At 58.2% G+C, this 11,853-nt stretch overlaps 1 protein-coding gene across 3 annotated transcripts; it reads left to right on the forward strand.

The window, feature by feature from the left end:
• Positions 1 to 1,200: 1,200 nt before the first annotated feature.
• Positions 1,201 to 11,536, forward strand: FDXR (ferredoxin reductase). 3 transcript variants are annotated; one of them, XM_008513222.2, is made up of 12 exons: positions 1,201 to 1,394; positions 2,180 to 2,277; positions 6,913 to 7,008; positions 7,207 to 7,329; positions 7,546 to 7,659; positions 8,010 to 8,111; positions 8,900 to 9,007; positions 9,250 to 9,334; positions 9,466 to 9,665; positions 9,748 to 9,919; positions 10,809 to 10,979; positions 11,088 to 11,536. In XM_008513222.2, exons 1-12 carry the CDS (start codon positions 1,316 to 1,318, stop codon positions 11,216 to 11,218), a joined length of 1,479 nt encoding a protein of 492 aa, XP_008511444.1. In that variant the 5' UTR covers positions 1,201 to 1,315; the 3' UTR covers positions 11,219 to 11,536. The 3 variants fall into 3 exon arrangements, with proteins under 3 accessions (XP_008511444.1, XP_008511443.1, XP_070416136.1); XM_008513221.2 differs by having other exon boundaries at positions 1,211 to 1,394; positions 7,995 to 8,111; XM_070560035.1 differs by lacking the exon at positions 7,546 to 7,659 and having other exon boundaries at positions 1,211 to 1,394.
• Positions 11,537 to 11,853: the final 317 nt, after the last annotated feature.

The raw sequence follows: 11,853 nt of genomic DNA on the forward strand, positions 1-11,853 counted from the left end.
CTAGAGGGGGCACAAGGGGTTCCTGGGGTGCTGGCCATTTTCTGTTTCGTGATCTGGGTCATGGTTACATCTTGTGATAATGCATCAAACAGTACACTTATGATTTGTGTACTTTTCTGTTTATTATACTTTAATAAAAAAAGATAAAAAATAAGGCAGTGTAATAAGTAGTGATGGGGTAGAATCGGGGGGGGGGGGGACAAAGGGGGCCCTAATCTAGCTTGGGAGAGGATGGGTTAGGGAAGCCTTGTTCAAGGAAGTGTTTGTTTGACAAGAGGGCCCTTGGAGGAAAAGGAAGCTGAAGCTGGCATTAGGCTCTTAGGTCTGACATGACCACAGATCCTATCATTTAAAAATATCTTTCGTTCATCATGGATTTTTCGCATTAATTTTGATCTTTTAAAACTTTGCATTACAATATTATTTACCTTGATTACTGAGGTTTCTGGTGCCCCCTTAAATTCTGCACCCGAGGCCAGTTCCTCACTCGCCTTACCCTATTCCAGCCCTGTTGGACAGGGGTCGGAGATCTGGCTCTGTCCTTAGTATCGAGAACGAGACGCTTCTCCCGTTTCCTCATCTATGTAAAGGGGAGGGGGTGAGGCGGGAAAAGATCTCCAAGGTTTAAGATTCTCCCTGGCCCGACCTGGACGGCATCTTGCCGAGTTCACACGTGTATAACGTCCGGGGTTGGTGACAAGGGGACCACGGTCCCGGCTGGAGTCCCTTTTTTCCAGACTTCCGGACTCCGTGGTTATTACCCAATAGGCGGGGAGGCTCGCTTGAGCCCGACTCATGATTGGCTGGGACGAACCCAGCTCTGGCAGCGGGTGGGGCGTACGTTCGCAAAAGCGAAAGGCGCATTGCGTCATCAGCAAGCGACGAGAGCTTCCGAGAGGGAGAGGCTAAGTAAGGAGAGCTCCTTTCTAATTGGCTATCTCCTTCAGGCGGGATTGAAACGGCCGTGAGGACTCGTTCTTCTCCAACTCTGGGCTCCGGATAATTGGAGGGAGGATGGAGAAATTTACTGACACGTACAGTCCGGAAGTCCTGGGGGCGGGTCTTCAGAAGAAGCGGGTGGAGCCGAGGGCGGGCTTCTCTTTTGGGGGACGGGATTCTTTCGGGCGTGGGTGTGGTGGAGCCTGCACGCTGTGCTTTCCCAGAGCGTGGGAGGCGGGATTTGGGGCGGGGCCGCGCCTGTGGGCGGGGACAGGGCGGGGCGGGGCGGGGCCGGGGTCCGGGTCCGGCCGGTTGTGAGCGTGGAGAGCCGGGCAGACGCGGTATCAGATCTGCTGGCAGGTCGCTTGTCCCAGCCATGGCTCCACGCTGCTGGCGCTGGTGGTACTGGACGGCGTGGCCTCGGACCCGGCCCCCTCCCGCCGGCTGCACCCTGAGTAAGAGCGGGGCACCTCTGAGGCTGAATAGGAGCGCGGGGAGGCCTGCGAGCGCTAAGTTTAGGGGTCAGAGCCGAGCTGGAAAGGGGCGATAGAGGGGACCAGAGATGAGACTGGTGGGGTCCACTCGTGCAGATGAGATGGGGGTGGTGTACAGGGGCGGATGGGGGCCTGTGCGGTGAGGTGTGAGGCCCCTAGGGTGAGACGGGGGTCAACAAGAGTGAGAAGGGGAGACCATGATGTCCACAGTTGTGAGAAGGGGTGAACGGGGTGCTATGGAGGTCTGTGGGGAAAGAGGGAAGTCTGAGGTGAAACAGGGTCTATAGGAATGAGACAGGGGTCTATGTGGGCAGTAAAGGGTTCTGTGGAGAGAGGGGTTAGAAGAGGTAAAATGGGACCCTTGTGGAGAGATTCACAAGAATGAGAGTGGGATGATGTGGGATCCGTTGGAAGGACGTGGTATTCTAGCTGGGTGGGTAGGGAACCCCATAAGAAAAATGAACTACTGTGCAGGGCAGCTTCAGGGGTGATGGGGTCATTGAGTGGGCCATCTTCAGTGGTGTAGTAAGTTCATGCATGAGGTGTGGGGTTCTGGATGAAGACACAGCTTTTGGGGGTTCAGATGAAGTAAGGAACACTGCAAACCCCAAAGCTTTGAGGGAAAGGAGAAGGAAGGTGTGGATGAGGGTGAAGCTTGGGAAGCTCCATCTTTCGTTTGACACTGAAGTTGGTTTGGGATGGGGAGGGAGTGTCAATCTGACCACCTTCCCCCCTCCCCTCCCCAGGCGTCCGCCAGCAGTTCTCCACACAGGAGCAGACACCCCAGATCTGTGTGGTGGGCAGTGGCCCAGCTGGCTTCTACACGGCCCAACACCTGCTAAAGGTAAGCCACATCCTCCTGGTTCGCTCTCCCACCATTCACCTGCTCCAATCCTAAGGGCAAGCCCTACCCCTTTGGGTTTTAAAAGCACTCCTGGATCCCTGATGGGGAAGGGGCTCCCAGCCTGTCAAGACTAGACACTTCGTACATGCTTTGTCACCTACATCTGTGACAAGTGTCTCTAAAATCCTCAGCTATGAGAGAAGTTTGTTTGCCTGGTGGGTGATGGTCAGTGGTCAGTTGGCTATGCCTCCTTGGCCAAGCCCTTCAGGGAGCTTATATGGACCTGCAGGATGACTTTGTCCTGCCCCTCATCTTCCCTTCTGTCTCCTCCGTCTCCACTCTGTCCCCCAAATCCTGCGTCTCGAGGCTGCCCCCTCTTCTCAGGGTTTTCTGTCACTTTGTGCACCTGGCCGAGCTCTCCTCACCAGAGTTCCAGCCCTCCGCACGCTCTGCTGTCCTTGCAGCCTGCTCTCCACTCCCCATCCCCCAATCCAAAGGCCAGCGTCTCAAGGCTCACAGTACTGGCCTTGGCGGGCAGGGCCCCACGGCTGCTGATTGCTCTTCAGCCTTCAGCAGACCTTGGCGGGAGGGAGGATCGGGGGAGACCCGTGGCTCAGAGGGGGAAAGGGAGGCCTAGGCTGACTAAGACATGAGGCAGTGACCTTGCTTTGGAGGGACTTGGCATGTCCATGGAGAGATGGGAGAAAGGATGAATATATTAGTTATACAACCTCATATGCAGATACTTAAAAGGTAGGGTGACTAACCCCAGTTTGCCCAGGACGTGGGGCTTTCAATGTTAAAACTGGAAGGGTCTTGGGGAGACCAGGATGCGTGGGTCATCCTGCTGAAAAGTGGCCTAAGCATGCCTTCCAGGCACCTCGGGTGAGGGAACTAATTATGCTGATATGACCAGCATGAGCCGAGTTAGGCAGGGTCAGTGAGAAAGTGTTTCCTGGAGAAGGTGTGTTTGAGCTGCATTGAAGGAGGCCGTGGGCCCTGGAGAGGGCCTCCCACAGTGGGGGAGTCATCCACGGGCAAACTGCCACATGGAAGGACAGCTTTGGGTTCTGGGAACAAGACCAGGGATCTCATGGGAGCTGGGGAGGTCCTGGAGGGCTTTGTGTAAGGGGCACTGTGTTAGCTGAGCCTGAAATTGTGGCGGGGGCGCGGGCTTCCAGGCTGGATTCTCAGCGCCCCTGCTGTGGGCAAAGGTTCTGGCCTACACTCAGGTGGCAGACGCGGGCATGTACTTCGCCTGTAGGAGGTTCTGGGGGATGGACACAGAGGCCAGTTACAAGCTGGTCCTTGCCCACTGGAAGCTCCAAGCTACTGACTGTGCTCCCACAGCAGGAACATGTGCCACACATTTGGGGCAGTGGCACTTGGCTGAGTCAGGCACTGTACAGCATCTCATTGCATCCTCAAGACGACCTGCGAAGCAGGAATCTGTCATGACTCTTGCTTCACAGGTGAGGACACTGGGGCTGAGCGAGGTTGCCCAAGGTCCCACCTGGACAAGGAAGGCGCTGGGATCTGAGCCCAGGCAGTCTGACGGCAGAGCTCACTCTTGAGCACCATGCTAGGCCGTTCAGTAATCAATTACTGGACACCGACATGTTCCAGGCACAGGCTTGCCACTGGGGACACAGGTGTGAGCAGGACAGAGGTGGTCCCCATGCTCAAGGACCTGACAGTCTAATGTGGGGTGTTGTGGAGTGGAGGGGAGAGGGTTTACACGGTATTCCAGGGCTCCGATGGTGTAATCACAGAAACTGGGTGGGCGGATACAGAGAGGACCACCTCACCCAGCCTAGAGGAAGAGATGTCCAAATTGCTGTCTGAAGGATGGAAGGAGTTGCCAGGAGGCTGGGTAGAAGGTGAGAGAGTCCCAGGTACAGAGCACCACATGGACAAAGGCTGGGAGGAAGGAGGGAATGCATGAGGGTGGAAGCGTGTGAGTAAGGCTCGAGGAGGTAGGTGAGCCCAGATCCTGGGGACTTGGAAACCACCGACCAGGCTCGGATGCAGTCAGTTTCTCTTGATGCTGTCCACCCTCCCTTCTTCCCTCCATCAGAGTCCTTGGGGGTACTTATTAAGTGCATTAAAATGCACACTTCTGGGGGCCAGCCCGGTGGTGTAGTAGTTAAGTTTGCGCACTCTGCTTCAGCGGTCTGGGTTTGCAGGTTTGGATCCTGGGCGGGGACCTACACCACTCATCAAGCAATGCTGTGGCGGCATCCCACATTACAAAGTAGAGGAAGGTGGGCACAGATCTTAGCTCAGGGCCACTCTTCCTCAAGCGAAAAAAGAGAAAGATTGGCTACAAGTGTTAGCTCAGGACCAATCTTCTTCACCAAAAGAAAATAAACAAATAAAAGGCACATTTCTGGGCTTAGCTCAGACCTAATCAAACTGTGCCTAGGGCCCAGGAATCAACAATTTTAAACAAGCACACCAGGGGGATCCGGTGCGTGCTGCTATAGGTGGTTGGCTTCACTGAAGGGTATTAGGCAAGGGACTGACAGCACCCCAGTTTTGATTTGGAGCTCTCTCTGCCTGCAGGGCAGACAGCGGAGCAGGGAGGCAGGGCTGGTGGCCGGGAGAGCAGTGGGAGCTGCTGGGGTGGCAGTGGGAGGAGGAGGGGAGGGTGGGGGTCTGATTGGACAGGGTCAAGGAGGGCCCCAGGCTCTGCCTGGGCTCCGGGTGGATGGGGTGGACGGGATACAGGAGCAGACAGGGGGAGGTTTGGGGGAGGGGGAATTGGCTTTAATCCAATGGCTTTGATGTGTCTGGGGCGAGTTGTCCAGGAGTCTCAGGTTTGGAGCTTCGGGGAGATCTGGGCGGGACAGAGGGAGCGGAACGTCATCAGGAAATCTGCAGGAATTTGAGGTCACAGTGGGGAGTGGATGAAACTTGCCCAGGGAATGTGTGCCTGGGGGAAGGGAGGGTCCCGGACTGGAAGAACCTCCGAGAATATTTTTGTTAGAGGACAGACAGAAGAAAAAGGGACTGAGAAAGCACAGCTGGTGGGATCAGAGGGAACTGCGAGGCTTGGGGAGGAGAGGCTTCCTGAAGACGAGGTCTGCCCTGGGAGATAACCAGGGAACGCATCAGCAGATTTAGCATGATGGAGGGGGCCTTGGAGAGAGCAGCGTGACTCTGACTCGGGAGGATCCACAGCACAAAAGAATGGAAGATAAGGATGAAAAGTTGCATTGTGTACAGTGTTGGCCACCAGGTTGAGCAGTTTGAACTTCGTCCCATGGCCGTGGGCAGCCGGGGAAGGTTTATGAGCAAGGCAGTGATACGCAACCATAACAACAGCAGTAATAGTAATGATAGCTTTTTGATTGAACACTCACAAGGGGTCCAGCCCTGGGCTAAGTGCTTCAGGCCTTGCTCATTTAATCTTGAGCGTCTCGCCAGAAGGGATGTGCAGAGAAGTTAAGAAACATTCGTTCCCCGTGGCACAGCCAGGGAGTGGTGGGGCTGGGGTTGGCCTCCACTGCTGTGGACTCTGAAGCTGGAACGCTTCCTGGGCGCAGCATCAGTGGGGCTTGAGGGGGTGGTTCAGGTGCCCCCGTGGCTTGTGCGGGATGGGGAGAGTCAGGAGCACAGATGGGTGGTCAGGGGCTGGACTTGGGTGCAGGCAGGGGAGTGGAGGGGAAGAGGGGCTTAGACAAAGACGAGCAGATGACCCTGAGCCTTTGTTTGGGTAAAGGTGACTGGTGGGCAGGAGCTCATTTGGCTTGAGTCCCATTGAATGGGGAGTATTACAGCAAGGGCCTAGGACAGGGGTGCGAGGCAGGGCGGTGTCGTCCATAGGAGCCTGAGCTGCTGGACTTGCAACCTGATTGTGGCCCAGAGTCTTGCAACATCCTGACCTCCTGGATGCTTCCCAGCACCCTGAGAGGGAGGTGTTATCTGTCCCAGTTTGCAGAGGAAGAGACAGACCCAGGCAGATCCTGGGACTAGCTGGTCATGTGGCTGGTTGGTGGTCGTGTGGCTGGTTGGTGCCCGATCCCCACGGCCCCTCTAGGTACCCGGAGGGCAGGCAATGTGGGACCAATGTATGAGTGAGATTCTTTTTTCTAAGAATAAGAGTAGGGCCAGTTCCATCTCCCTCTGCGCCTCTCATGCCCCAGCTGTGCCTCCACCTCCCTGTCCTGCGTGTCCCCTTTCCAACAGGATGATCTTAGAGATTAGAGCTAAGGCAGATATGAATTTCAAAGGGTGGTTCTCAGGTCATCAGACTGGCCGGGCATTTCTAGAAGTGTCGAAGGGTTCTAGGGCACAGCTGTGTCACGCTTGACCTAAGTAGATGAAGAAGCTCCCCTGATACGACTCCGGTGGAGGGAGCCTTCCTTCCTTGTCCGGAGCTCTCACCATCTCAATGGGCCGGCAGTCCTCAAGGTCTGACCTCAGCCGCCCTTGCTGCTGTGCTGCCCCATTCCTGTGCTCTGGCTCTCTGGGCAGGTGGGGAGTAAGGGGCCTCTCTCGTTGCAGAGCGTCGAGGCCTCCTTGTGTCCTCAGCCCACTAAGATGAGCTGTATTCCTCTGTCCTGGGAAGGGGAGGACCAGTAGGGGCCCAGCCTCTCCCTCGGCCCCATCTGCCACCGCCTTCTCCCCCAGCACCACCCCCGGGCCCATGTGGACATCTTCGAGAAGCAGCTCGTGCCCTTTGGCCTGGTGCGCTTTGGCGTGGCACCCGACCACCCTGAGGTGAAGGTGGGTCTCTCTGGGCGTGGAGGGGGGCGTGGAGACTTCCGTCGAGGTAAGGAGCGAAGGGAGGCTCCCTGGCCGCATGGAAGGACCCCAGGCCCTCTGTGTGAATGCCACCCAGGTTCCATCCTGGGGACGTTGTGGGGTGAGGGTGGCACAAGAGCTGCTCCACCCTCTAACCCCTCCCACTCTGGGGCCCGGCAGAATGTCATCAACACCTTTACCCAGACGGCCCACTCTGACCGCTGTGCCTTCCACGGCAATGTGGTGGTGGGCAGGGACGTGACCGTGCCAGAGCTGCGGGAGGCCTACCACGCTGTGGTGCTGGTGAGCACAGACGGGTCCTGGGTGGGGAGGAAGGGGATTGGGGCAGGGCAGCGGCAGGAGGTTGGTGGCTGAGGGATGGAAGGCGGTAGGAGTGTGGCCCAAACCACTGGGCGTGGGCCAGGGTGGAAGCTGCAGAGGAGGAGCTGGAAGGGGGCCTCTGGGAGCGTGGCGGGGGCAGCCCCTTAGCGGTGCTGAGGGCTCTGGGTGTTTCCTCAGAGCTACGGAGCAGAGGACCATCAGGCCCTGGGAATTCCGGGGGAGGAGCTGCCCGGTGTGTTCTCAGCCCGGGCCTTTGTGGGCTGGTACAATGGGCTCCCTGAGAACCGGGAGGTGAGTTTGGGGAGCACTCCCACTGCCTCTTCCTCCCCACCCCTCAGCCAGGGCCAGGGGCAGCCCTCGGACACCACAGCCAGGGGAAGAGGGAGGCATTGTCCAGAACTAGGAGGCTCTCAGTGAGATGAGATGTGAGACATGAGGCTGAGTGAGGGGGAGGTCAGCTGTGGAAGGCCTCCGGGAAGAGGTGGGGTCGGGTTGGCGCGGGGACCTGAACTGAGGCTTGGGTGGGGTGCACTTTCCGAGTGTTGGGGAGCCTGAGGGTATGCTGGGGACCGGGCATGAGACTGAGATTAGTCTGACTGGAGCCAGGGCTGGGGGACCCTATCCAGGCTTCTCCCCTCCAGCTGGCGCCAGACCTGAGCTGTGACACAGCCGTGATTCTGGGCCAGGGCAACGTGGCTCTGGATGTGGCCCGGATCCTGCTGACCCCACCTGAGCACCTGGAGGTGAGTGGGGAGGTCAGAAGCTGGAGGGCTGGAGTTGAAGTTCCACTGAGGACTGGGTGCCCCTGCCTGCAGGCTTCAGGCCTCCTCCCTCCAAGCTGAGCTCGGTGCCTCTGTTTCCCCATGGTGCCAGGCGGAGGGCTTCTGAGAGGCAGCCTGTGAGCTTCATCTAGTACGACTTCCCCTTCACTGTCTGCACTCTTGTTACACAGGCCTTAAAGAAACCGGTTCGATGTGCACACACCACTCCCCCTGCTTGGAGCACTCTCAGCTCACCTCCTGCTGCTTTACCTGTATTCATCTTTTAGTTCTTGGCTCAGTAATGCCTTCCTCCAGGAAGCCTTCTGGGACTGCCCTGCATAGGTCTATTCCTCTGTAATGCCTTCCTCTCATAGACTTGTCTACTTCTGTTTCAAAGCGTGTTGTCACTGCTGAGATTTTATACTTATTAATGACTATTTGGTGAGTATCTCTCTCTCCACCAGATCAGAAGCTCTGTGAGGGACGGCATCATTTCTGTTTTGCTCACCGCTGACCCCCCCGCTGCCCCTTGTATGGTGCCTGGCCTGGCACATGGTAAACACTAGTTGAATGAAAGAGTGGGGCCTGGTTTGCTACTAGTTGGGGCCGTTTGCAGAATTGGCGGCAGTGCTCCATCTGGCCACTGGGGGGGCAGTGGTGCAATTTCGGGCTGCCAGCCTTCTCAGGGCTGAGGACGGGGACACAACCAAATGGAGAGTCCCCTTCCTCTGTCAGTGTTCGATGACTTTAAAACCCTCCTTTCATGCCAGAAAACGGACATCACGGAGGCTGCCCTGGGGGTACTGAGGCAGAGTCGGGTGAAGACGGTGTGGATAGTGGGCCGACGTGGACCCCTGCAAGTGGCCTTCACTATTAAGGTGCCGGGACCAGAGGGAGAGGGGCCAGGGTCCCAGGTAGATGGTCTGCCCTTGAGAGGTGTGGCAGGACAGAGGCCCTGGGAGTGGCTGCTGCCTGGGGTGGAAGAGGGGGAGCCAACGGGGCCCCCGGGGCCCAGTGCCTTCCATGGTGGGTGGTGCTGGGGTCTCCTGCCTGGGGTGGGCTCAGGAGTGGGTGGTGCTCTGGCCTGACCTCCTCCCCCACCCCAAACCCCACCCCCAAGGAGCTTCGGGAGATGATTCAGTTACCAGGAACCCGGCCCATTTTGGATCCTGCAGATTTCTTGGGCCTCCAGGACAGAATCAAGGGTGAGGGGCCCTGGCCTGCCCCCCTAACTCACTAGGGAGGCCAAGGTCTAGGTCAGAGAGGGCTTGGGGGAGGGCACTGTGGGAGAGGCTGTAAACCAGGGACAGCCCTGAGATGTTTGTGTTGCCAGCAGAGGTCCCCCGCCCGAGGAAGCGGCTCACCGAACTGCTGCTTCGAACGGCCACGGAGAAGCCAGGGGCAGAGGAGGCTGCCCGCCAGGCATCGGCCTCCCGCACCTGGGGCCTCCGCTTTTTCCGAAGCCCCCAGCAGGTGCTGCCCTCTCCCGACGGGCGGCAGGTAGCAGGCATCCGTCTGGCAGTCACTAGACTGGAGGTGAGTCTCCTGTTACCTAAAGACACCCCTGTTCTCAAGTCTCCCCACCCCAGCTTGGCGTTGCCCACACTTGCCCCTACAGGGTGTTGGTGACACCACCCGGGCAGTGCCCACTGGAGACGTGGAGGACCTCCCTTGCGGGCTGGTGCTGAGCAGCGTTGGGTATAAGAGCCGCCCCATTGACTACAGCGTGCCCTTTGACCCCAAACTTGGGGTTATCCCCAATATGGAGGGCCGGGTTGTGGATGTACCAGGTGAGAGGATGCAAGAATGCTAGGCACCAGACTGTGGTGGGGGGCGGGGAAGCTGGTGTCTCCTGGGGCTGTTCACATTCATTCATTCATCTGGTGACATGCACTGAGAAACTGCTCTGAGCCAGGCCCTGTCCAACCCTCCTTGTAGCCCTAGCTGGGGGGAAGTTTCCAGTCGAGCTGATGTGCCCACATATGTCTGGTTCTTAAGTCGTTCAGTGACTGAGGCCTGCTCTGGGCCAGGCCCTGTGCTCAGTGCTGGGTGTGGATACTGAATGGTAGCCCCTGTCCTCAGGGAGCTTCCAGTCTGATTAAATGTTCACATACCTGACTACTCATTGATTCGGCCAGTTAATGTTTACTCAGGGGCTGCTGAAGCTGGAGATGGGTGAGACCCAGCTCCTACCCTTAGGGAGCTCCTGCTTTACAGGGAAACTGACGTGTAAGGGCAGCTGGCATGGTAAAAACAGGCTGAGATTGGGCTGGCCCACTGGCACAGCAGTTAAGTGCACACGTTCCGCTTTGGCGGCCCGGTTTTCGCTGGTTCTGATCCCAGGTGCGGACATGGCACCGCTTGGCAAGCCATGCTGTGGTAGGTGTCCCATGTATAAAGTAGAGGAAGACGGGCACGGATATTAGCTCAGGGCCAGTCTTCCTCAGCAAAAAGAGGAGGATTGGTAGCAGATGTTAGCTCAGGGCTAATCTTCCTCACAAAAAAAACAGACTGAGAAGAATCCAGGGCGGTGGGCCAGCTGCCACGGTGGGCCTAGCTGCTGGGCTGCTGGGAGGACTTGGGCTGTGGGATGTGTGCGCACACGTGTGTATTGGGGCTCAGGCTTGCAGGGGTCCAGCCGCCTCCCCTTTCCTTCCTCCTTTGTTACCCCCCTCCCAGGCCTCTACTGCAGTGGCTGGGTGAAGCGAGGGCCCACAGGCGTCATTGCCACTACCATGACTGACAGCTTCCTCACCGGCCAGATGCTGCTGCAGGACCTGAAGGCCGGGCTGCTGCCTTCTGGCCCCAGGCCTGGCTATGTGGCCATCGAGGCCCTGCTCAGCAGCCGAGGTCTGGGCCCGGAGAGAGCCCCTGGGCCTTTCCACTGTCTGGGAGGGGTGCTCTGGGCTTGGGTGGAGGAGGAGGTGGAGGCAGTGACTCATCTTCCCTCTGCCTTAGGGGTGCGGCCCGTCTCTTTCTCCGACTGGGAGAAGCTGGATGCAGAGGAGGTGTCCCGAGGCCAGGGCACTGGGAAGCCCAGGGAGAAGCTGCTGGATCCTCAGGAGATGCTGAGGCTGCTGGGGCGCTGAGCCCAGATCCCAGCCTGACGGGAGGAGAGTAGAGCTGAGCAGGGCAGAGGGGCCAGGTCACTGTGAGCAGGACTCTGCACCACAGCGGCATCGTCTGTCGCCCTGGCCCCGCGCTTGGCTGCCTCTTCCAGGGGCCTCCTAGCGCTTCCTCCTGCCAGAAGGCTGCCCTTGCCACCGTCGGGTTAGCTCTCAGCAAGGAGACACCTTAGGGATGGGTGGAGGTGCAGGCTGACCTTCATCCCTCCCGCCTCTCTCCTGCTGGGCTGTGGAGGGTCACTACGTCAGGAATATGCTGGAAATAAAACACCTGCAACAGAGGGCCACTGGTTGATGTGCGACTTCTTTTCGGGCCCAGTCACCTTCCAGCTGCAGCCCCCCTCCAGTCACCAGGTGGCGCCGCAGAGCCAGCTCCCTGCTCAGGGGCCTCTTGGGGGCTGGAGGGGCTTGGCAGCCAGGCCTGGCACCCACCCTGCCTTTCTCGGCTTGGCCCTGCTGCTGCGGCCTGCCTGCCTTCTGCCTACACTGCACTCACCGTGGGACCCCAGCCTGCGTGCTCTGTTGGCCCCACCACCTGGTCCCCTCCCTGGTTAGCCCCCAGTACAACCAAAACAAGAGAAAAAAGTGGGAGTAAGGGG

The sequence above is a fragment of the Equus przewalskii genome, chromosome 10 (genome assembly GCF_037783145.1).
Source record: "Equus przewalskii isolate Varuska chromosome 10, EquPr2, whole genome shotgun sequence".
In the NCBI taxonomy this organism is placed as follows: domain Eukaryota; kingdom Metazoa; phylum Chordata; class Mammalia; order Perissodactyla; family Equidae; genus Equus; species Equus przewalskii.

Excerpts from the sequence above, each read along its gene's own strand:
- FDXR (XM_008513221.2), top strand. The coding sequence starts at position 1,316 with ATGGCTCCACGCTGCTGGCGCTGGTGGTACTGGACGGCGTGGCCTCGG. Across the intron at positions 9,008-9,249 it reads AAGTGGCCTTCACTATTAAG|GAGCTTCGGGAGATGATTCA; the intron begins GTGCCGGGACCA and ends CCCACCCCCAAG. Across the intron at positions 10,980-11,087 it reads GGCCCTGCTCAGCAGCCGAG|GGGTGCGGCCCGTCTCTTTC; the intron begins GTCTGGGCCCGG and ends CCTCTGCCTTAG.